Genomic DNA, 20,482 nt, shown 5'->3' with positions numbered 1-20,482 from the left:
AAGCAAACAGGTATTACGGAGACAGCAGCTAACGACTGAGAATAATAGAGAAGGAGAAAGAGAGAGACACAGAGATAGCAGGCGCCCCAGCTGAATGCCTGAGAAAGCTGCCTTTCGGAGGTCCCATGACGCAGCGGATCTGTGGAAAGGTTGGGTGCGTCTGGTTACAGCTCTATCAGGGCTCCATCAGAGAATGGCAGGATTCGGTATCGCCTTCTAATGTAACAAGGACCATTTGTCTCAGTCACACATCCTTGCAAGTGCCTTGGTGAAGCCATTGATGTCATTCATCTAGCCTGTCCTTGGCTGCTCTTTTCCTTCACTGACAAGAGAGCAGCACTCTCAGGTAGCTGGAGGGAGGGAAGAGAATGTGATGGTGAGAGAGAGAGAGAGAGAGGTGGTATAATGCTTTCTCATCAAGGCTAGAATTACCCAGTGTGTTGAGTAATGAATCCATTCCCTTATATACACAAAATCCCACTATTTTACACATACAAACACGCACACATTTACCTAGTGCTTTACCAGTGACTGAAATGCCAGAAGACGTCTGTTGTTTTCAAATTGCAGCTAATTGCAGTTACTACATACTGTTTCTAACCTGAGTATGTGAGCAATGCGGAGCAGAAGCAGAGCTGTATGTTTTTTGCCTGGAGCGTTTTTAGAGTGTCTGTGTTATCTCTTGCTCTAAGATCGCTCCGATACGAGGATAACACGTTAACGGCCCATAATGCAACTGCATGTCAGCAAGAATCTAAAAATACGGTGCTCAAGTTAAAAGAAGTTCAGATTTTTAAAAAACGCACTTCTAGACCTCACAAGACACAACAATCAAGTGATTGAAATTAATGATGGAGAGGGGAATGCGAGATATTTTTTGGTAAAAAGTGTTGATGACATCAGTGTATGTCAAGTTTCTTTCACATATGGAAATAAAATCAAATATGTCACTCTCTTCACAACTGTACAGAAATTGCGCCAACTACAGTTGTAAAAAATACAGACTTTGGCACAAGTCATTACTGAAATTTAAAAAATGTGACGCTTTGAGCGCTGTTGAGTGGATTCGTAAACACCTGATTGGCCATTGTGTTCACGCGCTCAACAGATATGTCTGTGATTGGCTACTATGATCAACATTTGAAAGCACATGGTAAAAAGCACATAATAAAAAAATATTTACAACATTTTTGAAGCATTGACCATTGCAGCCAATCACAGACATGTCTGTTGAGCTTGTGAACACAGTGGCCAATCAGAGGAGTTTACGAATCCACTCAACATTGGTCAGTGTCACATTTTTAAATTTCAGTACCAACTTGATACCAAAGTCGGTACTTTTGACAACTCTAGCGCCAACATGATTTAGCATTTTTTTAAAAAGGGTTACGCTTTGCAATAATGTTCATTTCGTTATAACATTAGTTATTAAATTAGGTATCTTTACCTAACAATGAATTAAAAAATAGCTAACATTTTTATGACATTTATTAATTTTGGGTAGTGTTCATTTATAAACATCCACATTATTTGTTCTTAACTAATGTTTGCTAATCGAACCTTACTGTAAAGTATTATCCAAACAAACTTTAAAAATAGAGCAGTTACAATGCACATTGGAGCAAACTCGGAGTAGGGAGAAATTAAAAACCTGGAGTGGAATGATTACAGAAAGCTTTGAGCCGGGAGTGGAAATTTGTATCGATCCACTCAACTGTTTTTCCTTCTTTGAATGGATGTTAGTCAGAGTAGATAACATTTTTCATTTGAAAATTGTCCAGATCTTGAGGGATAGAGGTGCTTTTCAGTATGTCATACTTTTCTGTACCTTGATGTCAATTGTTAACGAATGTCTGGGAATTTTTCATCAGTTCTGTCCCTGAAGTATGTCTGGGTTAGAAACACTCACACACTCCAGTCCATCTTTTCAGGTGGTATGCATGTCATTTTTAGCATTTTCAATCGAAAATGTTGAACTGAACTTTATTAATTGCATTCTCAGGATTGTTGTGTACTCTTTACCGTGGTTCGCTCAGTAAAGGCAGTGACTGTGACTATTTTGACCTTGGAGCCCAGGACACATCACTTGTTATGTAAACTGATATGATGGTTAGGAGGGTGACACAATCTGAGCAGACCGGAGACGTTATTGGGGCTGACAGACAGGGCCAGCTGGGGCAGGGGCCGCCGAGCGTGCCCTACTGTACTCTGAAAGACAAAACGCGAGGCCGCCCGCCTGCACAGACAGACGGTTCAAAACAACAATGCTGGTGTCGTACGATCGAATCAAACAGAACTCAACAAATAGGCCCGAGTGAATAACAAGGAGTTGCGAGTTGGGCGGTTGAAAATCTGAGGATAAGTAGACATTTGGGAAGGAAAGGATCGGCTAATGATTTATGTGTGAATGCAGGCTTGGATAAGGAAGGAACGGCTGAGTAAGGAATCAGGCCAGGTGTTTGGTCCGATTCCCCTGAAACGAGCAGAAAAGCAGAGTTGGTCTCTGGGTAAATGGAACGCTTTATCCCTCAACTATCTCAGCAGAGCCACACACATGTGTATGCGTGCACACACACACACACACATACGCAAGCCAACGCAACACGGTTTCAACCAGTTAAAGCTGGATACTGCACATCTATCAATAGTTATAGCACTTAACTAGGGTTGTGGCAACATTTTTTTATGATGTTTTATTATTAGAGGCCAACCAACCAAATTATACTTCGGTCTTTATTTTAATTGAACACTGGTTTTCATCGTACAATGATTGGCCCTTATACTTCCAACGTAAGTAGTTTTTGGTGTTTTGTTTTACAAACTAATAGTTTGAGTTGTAATTTATTTAGTGGTAAAACCAAATAAATTCACCCAAAATGAAAATTGTCACCATTCGTTGTTCCTTTTCTGTGAACATAAAAGGGGATATTCTGAAGAATGATTAAACTGTTTTTGTCCATACAATGGAAGTCAGTGGGGTCCGAATTGGAACACTGGTACATTTTTCAAAACATTTTCTTTTGTGTTCCACAGAAGACAGTAAATCATACAGGTTTGGAAGAACCTGAGTGAGTAAATGGTGACACAATTTTCATTTTTGGGTGAAATATCTGTGAAAAGGAAGATTAAATGAGAAAAATGTAGGACAGAACTTTTTCATCCACTGGGATAAAGTGTATTGTGAAAAATGGATATTACATACCAGAATACAAGAGCCAGACCAACAGTGATTTTGCTAAAATGGTGTCTTAATAGCATTTCAGCTACTTGGTTATGTCAGTGGACAAGAATTGCCATTACTGAGCTATTTTTTTCTTTAGAACAAAGATCTCCAAACTCAGGGCCACTGTCCTGCAGAATTTAATCAAGGTCTAATTGGGCATATTAGAAACTTCCAGGCAGGTGTGTTGAGGCAAGTTGGAGTTAAATCCATGCTTTAAAAGAATGCGCACCAATGAATCGTTGACAATAAGACCAGGAACTTGTGTTAAGAATAGGTCTGGGTATTGACACAAATTTCACGAATCAATTTGATTTTGATTCACAGGCTTGCGATTCTTTTCTCTCAACTAATGCTGTGAACTAGTAAAATGCTTCTCTGTAAAGTTCGTTTTTAAAAAGTTTATGGTCGTTGAATGGCTTTTCTGAGGTAAATGTAATTTATTGGCGTCATTCCACGTTTATATGAAACGTATCTTTCAACATACCTTCTGATGTTCATGTTTATTCCATGCTATAATTAGTAGGAAAGCAGAAGAGATGATCCATTCACATGCCTCTTGAACTGAGGTGCTACAGCGATCTGTCACGCCACATTAAAAAATGCCAAAATGGTGTTTATTGTTTCAATTTCGTTATAAAATTGACAGATGTTTCTTATCCAAAGTTTTGTTCAGTCATTAACTGAAAACAGCATAGACTAAAAGATCGATTCTTGGAATTTAAGAATCAATATTGTTTCATCAAAATGAGAATTCATTAAGATGGAGAAATCAATATTTTTAACCCAGCCCTAGTTAAGAAAGTACATAGGTTCACTTTTGAAATGTACAGTATTTAACCTGAAACTCATCAACACCGCCCATTAATAAGTAATATTCGATGCCACACTGTAATCTAACCACTTTTGAAACTGCTTAACCAGACATGTAGTCCTATGTGTTTAGCTTTGTCTTTAATTCACTGCACAGTGATTACAGGCTGTACAGTGTATCTCTGCCGAGTGGAACCGCGGGGTGCTGTGGATGGAACATTGTGCAGTCAGGTGTTAGAGACCCAGCTGCAGGTCGGCTCGTCGTGTCCCATTGGCTGTCCATTAGGAAACCCTGCTGGCTGCCGTGAAAACGCTCTCTGTAGAAATCAGTCAGTGCTTTCCCATTTGGCCTGAGTCAATCAGGTTTGTGATTGGTGTGTGTGGGTGGTTAAATTATTAGTTGGAATACCAGCACACATACTCTCTCCTAAGAATAGTGGCTTCCTGATGTCCATTTCTCCTTGTTCACCACTTTTTTTTGGTAGCGCTGGACCCACAGACTACATGATTTTAATGCTGTCCAAATCAAACATGTCTGTTTTTCTCACACAACCATAGTAAGCAAATTATATTGTATTTTTCCTGTTAATTTAAAGCAGACTATCCCTAGTATGAATAGGAATGTCAGTGATTGTGGTAGTACATATGTATTGTCGCCGCCGATAGCCTCGTGGGCAGCACGCCGACATACAGTATAGTGCTATTGCCGCCTCGCAGACTATTTCTGGGGGCAGCTGTGGACTAATAGTTAGAGTCGGACCTGTAACCCAAAGGTCATGGGTTCGAGTCTCAGTACCAGCAGGAAATGTTGGTCGTTACCCACAACTGAGGTGCCTTTGAGCAAGGCACCCAACACCTAATCGCTCCCCCGGGTGGCGCACCAAAAATACTTACTGCTTTGTGTGTGCAATTGGATGGGTAAAATGCAGAGCACACATTTTGAGTATGAGACACCATACTTGGCCACACGTCACTTATATATATATATATATATATATATATATATATAGATAATGGTTAGAGAGTCGGACTTGTAACCCAAAGGTTGCGGGTTTGGGTCATCTGGAAGGGTTAAGTTTTTAGATGCTGTATCAGTTTTTTAACACAAAAAAAACATGTCTTATATAAACAGCCACTAAGAAACACAGGTAAATGGGGTCAGGTAAACCCGAAACCAGCCTAAATATACACCACTTCCTTAAAACCGATTAATGGACTAGATGTTCAGGACTAGAAAATATTTAGTTTTGCACATCTCTAATCCACAGCCTTGACGCTTCTGCTGGAATTACATATTAATGCAGCAATTACAGGTATAAAACATCAGCACCACATGGAAACAGAATTCCCTTGTGCCGTCGAACAAGCCTCTTTGTTGTTGTGCAAAGGTTTTCTGAGTGTATATATATATTCATTCCTCCGTGTTTTATTGTTTTGTCATTCATTGAGCTGGATTGGCTCCCCTGAGAGCTCGATGCGATCTGATTGGTGTTTAACTAAAGCACTCAGCTGTAGGAGATTGAAGCTCCCAATCGAAGATTAAATCAGCCATACAAGGCTCAAATTCATATTGCATGTTAGAGATCAGCGTGGCCTCTCCTGCCCGGCTGGCAGAGTCCCATTCGTATTCGTAAGCAGTCTGGAAACTGGTTTCAGATGAGGAAAAAACATCTTCCGACACAGGAAAGAAAAAAAAACTGCAGGAGCATGACTCCAAAAATGGCTCCTCTGATGTTTCAGCTTCAATGATTCTAAGCCTCAGCGATGTGCAACGTCAAGCGTTGCCACACATGGCATTCGTAAACAAAAATAGACAATGGTGAGCTTTCGCTCAACTGCACAAAATTTCCTGACAGTTTTACAAACAAATGACACATTTAGACCTGGTCTAAAATCCGTTTGATGCACCGTATGATTGCGATAATGGCTCCTTTTCAAATCGAAGATAAATGTTTATGCATGTGGAAGGTTTGCCTGCGTTTGATTTGTGTTTGTTGGAGCAACACAGCACAGACGGCGCGATGCAAATGCACATCTCTCTCTCCGTCTTTCTCGTCTTCCTTTCCCTGTCTCTCATTCCCGTGGGATTCAGGTGCACGGTGACACAGCGAGAGGTGGCGTGCCCTGTGGCTCTAGACTTCCTTGCTCCGATGGAAACGCTTTGCCTGTCACTGAGAAGAGGAGGACAGGAGGAAAGAGAGATGGAGACAGACAGGAGGAGAGAGAAAAAGGGTGTCGGGGCAGGGCGGAGGAGAGAGTTTGGCACACATGCTCCTCTCCGCGCAACTTGTCTGTATCGTAACCCCCATCCTTTTGTTCTGTTCCCATGAGTGCAGTCTCGCTCATACTCGCAGCCAGAAAGCTCTTCAATCTCTTGCCACAGAACGCATAAATGAGGACTAGGGCTGGGCTGTATAGCTTATATTCACTCTTATTTGATGTACATCTCACTCCTCGTGATTTATATATTTGCTGTAAAATGATTTAAAATGTTTTAATTTATCTAATCAGAAAAAAAACATCATTTCAACCAACCTTCCATTGTAGCCAAAATAGATAAGATACTGTTTTGAACACTATTAAATCACCACAAGGAAGAATAATATTTAGGATTGCCTCAAAAATTAGGTTAATGCAAACCTGCAATTAAGAAATAAATTAAATAATACAAATACACTGTATATTTTGGATCGCAGTGGATAATTAAATGGTGTTTTAAGTTTTCAACTGATTCATTCAAATGACGAATTTCTTACTTTGATATAGGCCTAATATTATTACACAGTATTGAAATTATATATATGTTTGTGTAACATTAGCAACACATTGTTAGCTATTTGATAATATATATGTAACCCCTCCTGTTTAAACCGCCCACTCTAAGCGGGACTCAAACCCGGGTCTGCCGACATAGGAGTCGGGAACTCTAACCACTCTAAAGACCACAGTCTCTACAGCACCTCTTGAGATCAGGGGAGTAAGGTTTATGTGCACAGCTCTTACTGGCCAACGTCCGTTACACTCACCCCCCCTAAACCTCACTCCCATCCAGGTCCTGTTCATACCACCTGCTCTAAACGGGACTCGAATCCAGGTCCGCCGGCATTGGAGTCGGCATTCTAACAAGGAGACTAAAAACCGCAGTCTCTAGTGTCAGTCCCTAGACTGCCTCTTGAGATCAGGGGAGTGAGGTTTACGCACACGGCTCTTACCGGTCAACGTCCGTTACATATAGTTAACCCTCTGGAGTCTGAGGCTGATTTGGGGCCTGGAGAAGTTTTGACATGCCCTGACATTTGTGCTTTTTTCAGTTGTTCATAAACATATTAATGACACAAGTGTCATTACACTGTATTCAGCACAAACTAGGCTACCATAATATGTGAGGAACATGTGTGTACATGTTTGTGTTTTTGAAGGAATAACGTTTATGCGTGGTTACTGAAAAAACAAAAAACTTAAGTCACTGATATAAGGCCAATAAAAGTATATTAAATCTGTGTTCACAAGACTTTTGGGTATTGAAGGTTGTAGACTAGAGTTTTTGCTTCAAAATTATGTAAAAATTATGCTGACTACTCTTTCATTTATAACAATATACTGATTTAGTTTTTGTAAGACACTTTTTGCCAAGAAACACAGTATGCGAGGAGGCGTGAATCTCCATGAATAATGGCTCATTCTCACCTGTGAAGACAAAAGAATTGAATAGTAATGACCTGAAAAGACTTGCATATTAATGAGGCATTTCAGTCAGGTAGGCTGTGAAAAAAAACTTCTGTGATGTCTCAAGCTCATCATGGTATATGAAACATACAGAAAAATTTTATTACAATATAAAATAATGGTTTTATATTATACTTTAAAATATAATGTATTTCTGTGATGCAAAGAGTCTGAATATAGGCTTTTAGTTTAAAAGCATGCACATTTGGAGAAATATAGGATTCTCATATGTTTATGTCAATTTTCTATACAGAGGAGTTATTTTTTATTTAATATTCATTGTTATCTCTATGAGCGCTGGTGTTTGCAATTCATACTGCAGCCGGAGGGCGCTCTGTGCATTTTAGTCCACAAATTCACCTAAGAAGAAGACGATATTCCATGAATGGTGTTTACCAATTCATACTACAGCCGGAGGGCGCTAAAGAAACAAAAACTCACTTAAAACTTATCAATAGAAGAAAACAAACAGGAATTTACTGAATGTCTTCCAGAGATCGCTAACCATGGCTTTTTCATCCAGATAAACAATTTTCAAGGCAATAAATACACGATTGAGATGATGAATGCATGTGTTGTCTCTGAATTTGCCTGTGAATAGCGCTGGCTCCGTGGGCGTGGCCGCATTAGTGGGTAATGAGCTGAATCACGGACTTCTGACATGGCTCTCTTTTCATACAGATTACATAAACACAGAATGTTTGTTTTCGATTTGACTTGCACGATTTAAAACCTGACATTTCAACGTTTTGTTACACATAAGTATGAATTTTTTGTGATTAGTATTCACTAAGTTACACTTCATTTTCTGAGAACTATCAGATTGGACTTCGTTCAGAGGGAGATGAGAGATCACGCATCATGTTAGTTTTCTTTATTTTACAAAAAGCACAACATTTTGTTTTTACTCTGAGTGTATACAAATAAAAGGAGATATTCTATAGTTTCAATTGATGTATTACTTATGTCTCTATGACAAAAAAATGACAGAGTATTTTAAGTCTGTTTTGCTGCAATGTGAAAAAAAACCTGCAAAACGCGCCGGCGCGTTTTTAGACCTCAGAGTGTTAATCAAAAGGCTAATCATATTAAGTAGCAACATTATGTGTCCAACGTTGTAAAGAGCGATACCATTGTGCAGCATTTACCTCAGTTTGTTGACCAAGTGAATCTCTGAGCTCGTGCAAGTGAGTGGAGGCGGGGCTAATTAGCATATTCATAGATTTGCATATACTAAATGAAGCAAGGGTATAGAGCAGGGGTCTCCAAACTTTGTCCTGGAGGGCCACTGTCCTGCAGAGTTTGCTCTCTGTGTGTTTTTCCGTCGTCTCTGGCCGTGTTCATATGTACAGTAAATTGCCTAGCTTATTTTGTCCGTTAGATTAAAAGATCTGAAAAAGCTCATACATGTACCTGCCCATGGACCCGTCCTCAAAGAAATCAAGACAGAAGTGGTTGAAAGTGGGCAAAAGAGATGGATGAAAACACCAGGTGCAAACGGTCTCAGTTGTCCAAAGAGGTGGACTTAGAGGTTTTTGCAATCCGTTACATACTAATGAATTGACAGAAGTGACATTTTTGAAAATAAGGCATTTCAATAACTGACTAATAACCTTTTCATTGCCATTGAAGTGAAATTACTCAACCTAAACATAGGAACCTGGTTAAAAAACTAATTCAGAAGAAAACATGACAGATGGACTTAGAGGTTTTTGCTATGGAACTCTTCATATATATATTCAGTAGTAAGTACCTTATTTTTATACCTGTACAAAATAAACAAGAAAAAGTCACTTGAAGTGAGATGTCTTCTTACTACCAACTGGGAAACACTCCTGCTCTGTATATGGCATGTCAAAATGCATTTGACTGAGCCGGTTGGGTACATCTAGAAGTGCGCCGGTAACACAAGCTGCTGTGTTTGCTGGGAGGGATCTTGAGTTTTGTGTGTGGCACTGAAAAATTAATGGCCTCATACACAAACAAACACACAGATGCATGCATGAGTTCACTCCTGAAAGCTGCCCAAAGGCAAGCAGCCAGCACTGGGTCGAACCCGCCACTTCAGCGATTTACAGGAGCAACAAGAGGAAAAGAATAAGAAGTTCTCGTCTCTGCCTCTCTCTCTCTGTCTCTCTCTCCTGCTCGCTCATCCTTATCTCCTCTGATCTTCTCAGCTCTCCAGTGGTCTCAAATGACTGTGGATCATGGCGGCGGACCGTGATTAAACGCGGGGAATTAAACGGGAAGCACAAACAAACATGCGCACAGGCTAACAAACAAACCCACGTGATCAAACGGCTGTCTCTACACCGGTCTGCAGACTTGAAACCAGCTCTCTTTGTTGCGTGATGGCAAAATTTTTAGCATTCATAGCATTTAAATTGGTTTCGCGACATCCAGAATAGCACATGAGGTCAGTGATGGTAATGGCTCAACATGCTACAATCCCTAAACAAAAATTACACATTTGTTTTTTTACGTTTGTGTGGGTGGAATATGGCTGTCCTGTGAAGCTGACATTCAAATAACCTTCCCTTCTTTCTTCTGAAATTTGAAGTGGAAGTAAACTTATTTTTTGTGATGTTACTTGGCCAAATCACAAAAATCTGTGAGATTTTCTTGCAACAAAACCAGCTTATCAAACAGAAGCTAGCAGATTCCCTAAACTGGAGATTTTCTTAAACCTATACTTAACCCACCCGAATAGCACAAGAGGTTTGTGTCGTACCACAGAGGGTGCTTGGATAATGTACACGGGCTACGTTATTTACAGAAACAATCTGGAACAGCAGTGAAACATTTCAGAGGAATTTGATTAAACTGCTGTTTGTCCGTGTTCTCTGGCCTGAAGGACCGTTGTTAATCTGGCTGTAATGTGGCACTTTGCGCAATTCCAGCATGGCTGTCCAATCACTTACATAATCCCCTGATATGAGCCCACTGGCTTGCGTCATTTGGTCACTGACAGCTGTCAACACACAAGCACATTAGCAACCTCCTACACACACACACACACACACACAGTGCAGGCCCATGGCATTGCTGCATTTAAAGGTGCAGTATGCAATTTTTGTGCCACTAAAGATACCAAGTGGAATTGCAAAAACAATAACTGTTTTCAGTCAAGTTTGACCGTTCAAACATCTAGCTACATCCCAAACTCATGCATTTGGTTGAGCCAAATGTTGTTATAGACCCTGTTTCCACCTGGTATTAAGATGCATTGTGGTCGATCGCATTACAAGTGGAAGTGTAAACAGGGTGTAAAATGTTTTGAGCTTGTCCACTTTCGACCACTTCCAGAGGTAGTCGAAAATGCATTCGACCGGATTGCTTTTGTAGTGTAAGCGCTCATGTGGTCGAATGTGTTCGAACAACCACAAAAGACCGCCTACTCGGCGCCTACTGACCTAATGCGTAAACATTATGGGAAGCACGCTAGCCAGGGATTTAAACTTTGTCGGCTGAAGACCCAAGTTCAGGTTGAAGACGAAAAAATGTACCAATCACAATGTTCTCTCACCATTCCTGATTTCTAACACGTACTCAGAGCATTCAGCTGGTCTTGCGGCTGTCAGAGCAGAAACGAAAGCTGATGATCTCTGTGTGTTTTTCTCAACCCGATCTCACAGCAATTCGAACATATTTTACGAGGTGGCTAATTCGTACAAACTCGGTCGTACGAATTTGTTTGTTTTTTGCTAAATCGTGCATATTTTACGAGTTGCCAAATTCATATGAATTCGTACTAATGACCTTCCCCTAAACCTACCCGTCACTGGGGTTTAGACAAATCGTATGAATTCGAAAGAATTCGCCACCTTGTAAAATACGTACAAATTGGTCGTGAGATAGCGTTGGTTTCCTAGGTAAAAAAATTGCACATGTATGCCGTCTCATGTCGAAACTGCGATAGGCTTATAATCATGACTTCAGAAGTGAAAATTATCAAATTTCCTAAAGCACCTGAAGGCGGCATCTGAACACACACATGCACATGTGTTCAGCTGTACGCATATGCTAGCATTCGCGTTTTGGGCTTTAGTTACACCTCAAGTGGTCGCTGTGGCCAGAAATTGACAACTTGCAATAAAAGTGAATGATTTCCAGTTGCTTTGTCACTGCTAGTCACTGTGAACACTGCTATAAGGTTTCATGGTACATATTTTGATCATTAGTGGAGACACTAATAGATTTGCTAAAAAACAGTGTTGGCTATATGTTTGGTGTACTAGTGTAATGGGTTAAGCTCTCAGCTTTATGAGTATGTGTCCTGAAAGCATAAGCGGATAATCCTAATCCCACCAGGTTATGTCAACAATCCAACAATTCAGCGAGATTTTAGCCCAGAGTGGGAATAACTAGAGGCATTTTGTGATGATTTGCATGCAGAAGGAAGTGTGCCACAAATGCGTTGTTAGCGCTTTGGCCTATCGCTAGTCACGTAGCTTGATTTTCAGCACGCCAGACGAACAATATCACTGACGTCTGTGTGCAGAAATGGAGATCATGATGTTTTAATACTGCTGAACAGAAAAAAACCTTAGCATTTTGTATGCGCAGACAGGAAGGAGCACTCTGGTGAAGTTAGCAATCAACCCTCCCCCACTAGCGGGCTCCTGGAAACCTCCATTAGCGAGCGAACATTCCTGAATATTTCACACGCCTTCAATATATTGTGTCAACATCACACTTTTCGCCTCACTCAGAACGAAGCTCCTCAGGTACAAATGAGGAGAGAGCACTTTTAAGAAGCGCTCAGCATGGAGAATGAGCGCCTTTGTGATGCTGATGTCAGCGCTAATGCGCTAAAGAATACAGGGCGACTGTGACAGTTAGCGCTGAGGCGTTAGCAGGCATTATGGTGAAATTATTATTGTCTCTACTTTTTGATGAGCAACCTTTTGCTGCGGTTTTCATTCTTTTGCAGTTTTGTCAAGAAAGACTTGAATTAAAGTGTGAATGTGTTCCAACTTTAGCAGAGGAAAATAAGGAACAGTCAGTTTCATTTAGCAAAATAAAGGAAACTCTTTGCTATTAACTGCTAAAATTCATTCACTTTGATACAATCACTTTGATTTTGGTCTACTAACATATCATTTTACTGCATCTGTTAAAAAAAATTAGTGTCATACTGAAGTTTTACACAAATTTTAAATGTAGCCTAGCAATTTAGCCTAGCCTAGCTTCGCCTGTAACTTAGCAAAGAGCTGTTAGTCTGCATTTCACATTCATATTTTTTTAATTTTTTCAGTATTTGTTATATGTTAAGCTGATTCAAATGCAGTAGCCTAAATACAAAGGCTAAAAGATGGGACAAACTACATCCTGCATTGATTTTATACAGAATACAGCTCTTTTTCCCTTAAATATCAGACGATCATATGCGTTCTTAAAAGTGAGACACATTATTGCTGTGTTTTGCAGTTGTGGTGCAGCATGGCTGAGCAGTCTCAGAGAGCCGGACTGTCACGGCTGATGGTGTGCTATGAAATATGGCCTCAGTCTGAATTTATGTGCATGAACTATGTGCCGTACCAATTAAAATGGCCATTTGGTGAGCAAGTGACAAGTGTGTTTGATGTTAGTAGAAACTGAGGGGCTTCTGTTAGCAAGAGCAGGGGCTTGTCTCCCATGAGGCTTGATTTGAGGGCTTTAAAGGGCATGGCAGAGACGGGGCCTGATTGCGATTGGGATGTAGAATGAGAGAGAGGGATGGAGGGCGATAGACGGTGAGAAAGATAGCATTAGCAGGGAGAGGGGACAGCAAAGTGACACGTCACTCCTCCTCAGGGCTCTGTCTCGCTGTCAGCTCTGACTCAGTGACCTTGAAGTGGGCTCCAGGAAGTCACAACAGAGCAGACCCAACTAACAAGCTGCATCAGATTTACTCTTTGCTGCCACACATTTCAGTGTAGGCACAATGGGAGTCATTTAGTGCAAGGGTTTGATCTTTAGCATTACCATGGTCCTGTGCCCTTTTACTGTGCGTTTTCATTTGTGTAACACTGTGTGTGTTGTGTGTCTGTGGTGTGTTTGATAATGCCCGTAGGCTGAGACCATCTCGACCAGCAGCGGTGTATGGCATGAACGCTGTCTGATATGCAGTATCAGTCCACTTCTTGTCTGTGGTGTGATAAACATCTGGCTTTTTTAACCTATGTAGTGTATTTATTTGAGAAAAATGGCTATATAATAATAATAATATGAATTCTTTATAAAGCATACTGTGATTTTAATAATAGCAATAATAATTATTATTATTAGTCAGTATGCTATCTAGAGGGTTAATGTGTTTATATGAGAAAAATGTCTAATAATAATAATTATTATGATGTCACTTTTGCAAATAAGTATATTATGAATATATTATAATATATTGCTCTCTAGAAAGCATACTGTGATTTTAATTATTTATATATATATATATATATATATATATATATATATATATATATATATATATATATATATATATATATTATTGTCACAGTATGCTTTCTAAAGGATTAACAATGTATTTGTATTAGAATTGTCTAATTATTAATTATATAATTAAAATCACAATATGCTTTCTAAAGAGTCATATAATAATAATAATAATAATAATAATACATTGTTATATGAACTCTGTAGAAAGCATATTGTAATTTTAAGTGTATTTATGCATTAATAATAATCATCATCATCATAATTGTTAATTATTAGACAATTTTCTCATATAAATACATTGTTAGTTAGCCCTTTAGAAAGCATACTATCTTAATAATAATAATTATAATTATAATCATTATTAAAATCACAATGTTTTCTAATGAGTACATATAATGATGATGATGATAATAATAATAATAATATGAACTCTTTAGAAAGCATATTATAATTTTAAGTGTATTTATTGTAATCATCATCATAATTGTTGTTATTATTAATATTATTAGACATTTTTCTTATAAATACATTGTTAATTAGCCCTTTAGAAAGCATCCTATCTTAATAATAATAATTAAAATCACAATATGCTTTCTAAAAAGTTCATATAATAATAATAATAATAATAATAATAAAAATAAGCATATTTAATGTTTTGTAATTTTAATTATAACAATTAAGATAGTATGCTTTCTAAACGGCTAACTAAAAGAAAATTGTCTAATAATAGCAATAACAATAACAACAATTATTATGATTATTATTATGAACACTTTAAAAAGCATAGCGAATTTATATTTTTAATTATTATTATTATTGACATTTTTAGCAAATACATTGTGAACTCTTTATAAACCATACTGTGATTTAAAACAAATATTTTTTTTTTTATTAAGTCACAGTTTGCTTTCAAAATGGTTAACAATATATTAACAACATTTTATATATATATATATATATATATATATATATATATATATATATATATATATATATAACGTGTGTGTGTGTGTATTTAATGCCACAGATTTCTCAAATAAATATATTGTTAACCATTATAATATATATATATATATATATATATACCATAGTATTTTTCCCCAGAAGTTATTCAGTTATCCAGTGTTGGCAAATACCACCCTGTAAACATGTGGAACTGTTCGAGCAACTGAATATCTCACAGTGTGTGTTATTAGGCAAGTGTGTTTGTACTGGAGCTGGATGAATTACTCCCCATCCTAATCTTGCTGTGAGGATTTTTTTTTTTTTCAGCAGAACAATTTTGGTTTAGCGCTCTCCGTAGACAAAGGAAGCTCCGATCCAGCACGGCAACCCGCAGCGTGAGCCAGGCAGGAGACAAAGAGCTTTGTGAGTGTTTCATGTGGAGGCCTGGCGAGAGGGAGAGTAGAGCGAGAATTTGCGGCAGGCAGACCCAAACCCGAGTGCCCAGCACAGCGTTATGCCCTCTTCACTTCCTACGCCTTCGACTGATGTGGCACGAGCTTTGTCAGCAAGTGTACCTGCTTCTCTCCGGCTAAAACGAAGGGCCCTCTGAGCAGCGCCTAGGGAGCGAGCCGCGGCTGGCCCCGCAGGCTCGAACCCGCAGCCTGGTAGTCTGTGATGCCAGCAGTGTGGAGGCGCAAGCCGCTTCAGCCTGTAGGGCAGAACGTGAAAGCTGGGATTACGAGTCTGGGAAAGACGTAACTCACAGCCCTAGACTGCCACCTACTGGCAGGGGCCTGGTACTGCAGCTTCTCTCCTGGACCTCAACCACAGCCAGCCTTAATTACAGCATGCTTCAGTTGTTGTGAGTGCATGTCAGAACAAATTATGTAAGTAATGAGGCTGAAAATGCTAAAGGAGTAGGAACACACTGGCGCGCTAATGCTCATGCCGAGAGAACACAAAAACAAACAACAGAGTGCACTGGCCGTGATTTTTTTGTTTTGTTTTTTTTTGCCAAATGCAACAAAAAAGAAATGATTATGGTTTCCTTATTAATAATAATAAAAAAAAATAACATGATCGTTAGATATTGAATTAGCAGATCTGCCAATTCCCAGAAAGAAGCTCTCCTGAGGAGAACAAATATCAGCGATCACCGCAACATGAAATGCGGGCTAATGTGCCGTTTACAGGCATGTTGACCAAACGGACGGTGTACCAACTGTGAGCGTACAGGGTTAGTGGATCAGCAGCGCAGAGCTGAAAGAGAACAGGAGAGAGAGACCCTTGGCCGCGCCGTGGGGACGTTGACATTATCCAGATGACACAACGGGAGCTCGAGGGCAGATGATGAAATGGGCCGCGGCGGATGCATCGCTCAGTGGTGGCAATTTGATGCGTTCAAATTAATTCCGTATGATTGGATTTATAAGGTTCACTAAAATATTATCGAGCCACAGTATTTTGGCTGGAGGTAGGCAAGTAGCTGCGGGGAACTTTGGCTCGGGATCTAAGAGAAGTAGAGGGAGCAATTTCTGTCAAGTAGAAATAAAATGCTTAGGCTACATTAAACAGTGACTGTTCAGCTGTAATCCGGCTAAATATAGAGTGAAGCTCTTGCGTGGTAAGGTCTATTTTGCAATGGCCAGAGGTTTGGTTCAGGTCCTTTGATGTGATTATATTGCCGTGGCCTTTACTTTGACTCTTTTAAACAAATTGTGCCAGGTTTTATCTGTCGGAATCAATATCAAGTGTACTTCTGTGAAGGAATGGTTCACTTATAAATTGAAGTTTTGTCATCTTTTATTCCCACATGTTGTTTCATTCATGGAACAAAAAAGGAGACGTTTGGAAGAATGTTCATGCTGCTCGTTTCCATACAATGAAAGTGAATGGGGACTAGGGGCTGTCGAGCTCCTGAAAGCACATACAACTTGTGCACTATATTGCAACCCTATATTCCAACTATACGTGCTTTAGAAACACTTGTACAGTCCAGTTCCTTTACACACAACACTTAAACCTAAAATAATCATTCATAAAGTTTGAAAAGGTTGAAGCGAATTACAAATCTCGCATCATAAAAGCATTCTGAGCTGAGGTGCAAGTATATTTAACCACTTACATAAATCAGCCGAATGCACGAGCGCTCTCCAGCACTCTTCTTCATGAGCATTTGAGAGTGTGCGGATAAAAACTAGCCTAGAGCGCCATCTGCTGTTAAAACTAAGCTCAGAATTGATTTGAGAGAGAAAATATCGGATTCATTGTATCGATCGAGAATCGATGTATTGTCCCAGCCCTGGTATATATTCAAATATGGTGTGTCAAACCATGTCATGCTAGGTTTGACATCAATAATGCCAAACATTATTGGTTCTTGTGTCTCAAAACCAGTCGTGATTGACGTGCTACATTAATGACAGAGTTTCATTACATAACTTATTCTTTTGTATGTCACTTTGGATAAAAGCATCTGCTAAATGCATAAACGTAAATATGATATGATTACAAAAATCGGTCAGATTTCAGAAGATAGCACTTGTGTGTCCATGGACCACAAAACCTGTCATAAGCCAACAATACATTGTATGGGTCAAAATTATCGATTTTTCTTTTAATGCGAAAAATTATTGGGATATTATAAGATCATGTTCCATGAAGATATTTTGTAAATTTCCTACCGTAAATATATCAAAAATTAATTTTTGTGAGTGGACATGCATTGATAAGGACTTTATTTGGACAACTTTAAAGGTGATTTTCTCAATATTTAGATTTTTTTGCGCCCTCAGATTCCGGATTTTCAATTGACCCTTATGACTGGTTTTGTGGTCCAGGGTCACATATATTACCTTTAGATAATTTTAGAGTGCTTTTTTTGTTGTTTTTGAAGCTTGACAGCTTTTGGTCACCATGTGCTTTGATTGTATGGAAAAGAGCAACGTGAACATTCTGCTAAATATCTCTTTTTGTGTTTCATGAAAAAATTTAAGTCATATGACTTGAGGGTGAGTAAATGATGACAAAAAGTTATTTTTGGATGACATATTTCTTTTAATGTAGTGAAAAAAACCTCTCCAGATTTTTCCTCAAATACTCAAGCCTTCTTGTCATCATCTTTTTGTCAACACTAGGCCTCTTGGACTGAACTTCGTCTCTGAGGTGGTAAAACTGCTTGGCGGTTTTTGATTTGAACAGGCAGCTTTGAACCAATATTCCAGTGGCGGAAAAGGTCCAGTCATGTGGTAAAGAATCAGGTTTCTCTTGATATTACTGCCCAAAGGCTCTGCGAGAAAATATTGGTGATTTATTACTATTCCATTTGTTTCTAAGTCACGGGTTGACATCACGATTGCCATGCTTTTTGAGGGTTTTCTGTTTAAAGTCAGAATGGCCTCCTCCAAATACGCCGCAGCCGAGGGTGGCAGGGACGTGATGCGTTTGAAGCTCGGCGCCGTTTCATGTCGCAACATGCAGCCGTGGAGGAGGTGTTGCGTGGTGACTGGTGACAGTGAAAAATCCTGACAGTACCTTCTCTCTTTTCTTTCTCCGCAGCTCAAATCGAAATAATTCCCTGCAAGATCTGTGGAGACAAATCATCAGGCATCCATTATGGCGTGATAACGTGCGAGGGCTGCAAGGTAAGAAGCTAAACAACCCTGTCAGCGTGTGTGACAAAGAAAAAGCGGGAAAAGCCAACAAATGAGACATTCTGGAAAATAACAGAGAAGTTTCTTTTGGATTATTGTCTATCTAAAGAAGAAACAACTACTATTGTGGTTACAGGACTTCACAATTCTTCAAACATCTGAGTCTTAATAACTCATGTAGTCAGTTGCTAAAAACATCACAATTACAGTATGACAACAATATAATCCCTTTGTCTTGTTTTTCTTTACCATCTTTTTTTTAATAAAACCGTCAAACTAGGAAGCGCTTTAGATCACAGCACGTCGTTAGCAGTTTTGAAACAACGCCCCCCCCCCGTTCTTTCCCACCGAAGCTCCTCTTTTTGTGCATTTTTCAAACACGGCGTCCACTCAGCAAAGAGGAATTTTGTGCTTATTGTGTATTCCTGTTTGCTGCCTGTCACCGGAGCGACTCGTTAGCATTCCGCGAGCAGGCTCGGCAGAAACGAACGTGCGGACGCGGCTCCTGAACGCCGTGTTTTTGTTTTTTGTTTTCCCGCACAATAGACAGACTCTCTGCTCAGCATCTCCTTCCGTCACTCACACGGCGGCAGAAACGCGCAAGCCTGAAGAATAAACTGCTGAAATGTATCTTTAATGGTTACTAATTACTCGAGGCACAGAGACATTTAATGATATGTGCGAGCACAACGCTCCGGCCCATAAATCATAGCATTATTAAGGAGCGCTGCTTGTCACCGGCAGTCCTACCCCGCTTTCATAATGGCTGCCATTAGAAAGCAACTTGGCAGCTGTCAGCTGTTTTCTAGTAATTAAACAGCCAATGAGCAACTAATTAAGACATATGTGTATGGAGCTGTGGAGTGGGGTGTGTTAATGACGAGCTGGAATCAATTCATTAAGTCAAAAGGATGAGAAATCAACTCAACGTGGGCGCCCACTCCTTCCCCCCCTCGAGCCAACCACCGGGTTCGGGCTCTGTTATTCAACATTAATAACCTTGCACAAACTCGCCATTATTTACTACCTTTCTCACCCGTCTCTGAACTAGCCGTGCCAATTGTTAATGAGGAAAAATACTCGTTCCAAATTGTTTTTTATAGTTATCGTGCTGAATTATGTTGCTCAGATGTATCTTGACTAAAGGGAAACATGTCTATATGATCGAGGCAAATGTTTGTAAAGCTGCCACCATCTGTTCAGCATTTGCCACAGAAATATTTTTTTTATGAGCACTTCATGTGGAATAATATGCACTTGTAAGGTATAGATGCATGGAAGCTTGTTTCCGCCACAGAATAAAACAATTGAAAAGATCATTTTGACTTTTTATCTCACAATTCTGAACTTTTTTTCCTCACAATTGCGATTTACATCTCGTAATTCTGATTTTTTTTCTGATCCGAGATTCACAATTCTTAGGGGGGAAAATGACCCCAAGATTCGTTTCAATTCTTTTTTCTTGCAAATTGTGTGTTATAAAGTCATAATTGCGAGACAATTGAGTTGTAAAGTTAGAATTGCGAGATATAAACTAGCAATTCTGAGAAAAAAAAGTCAGAATTGCGAGTTTATATCTCGCAATTCTGGCTTTACAACACGCAATTGCAACTCCAAACCAATCTCACGGCAATTCATATATATTTTACAAGTTGGATAATTTGCCACCTTGCTAAATTCGTACGACCTC

The 20,482-nt window shown here is 39.4% G+C and overlaps 1 protein-coding gene across 2 annotated transcripts in view; it reads left to right on the top strand.

Annotated features, from left to right (window-relative positions):
* roraa (RAR-related orphan receptor A, paralog a) overlaps nucleotides 1-20,482 on the top strand; it is a 375,063-nt gene that overhangs the window by 337,769 nt on the left and 16,812 nt on the right. For both annotated transcript variants that reach the window (XM_048159652.1, XM_048159653.1), the window contains one exon: nucleotides 18,698-18,783. In XM_048159652.1, the coding sequence (XP_048015609.1) occupies nucleotides 18,698-18,783 (86 nt within the window). The remainder of the gene's footprint in view (nucleotides 1-18,697; nucleotides 18,784-20,482) is intronic.

Source organism: Megalobrama amblycephala, linkage group LG15 (genome assembly GCF_018812025.1).
Source record: "Megalobrama amblycephala isolate DHTTF-2021 linkage group LG15, ASM1881202v1, whole genome shotgun sequence".
Lineage (NCBI taxonomy): Eukaryota > Metazoa > Chordata > Actinopteri > Cypriniformes > Xenocyprididae > Megalobrama > Megalobrama amblycephala.
This window is presented reverse-complemented; position numbering and strand designations above follow the sequence as displayed.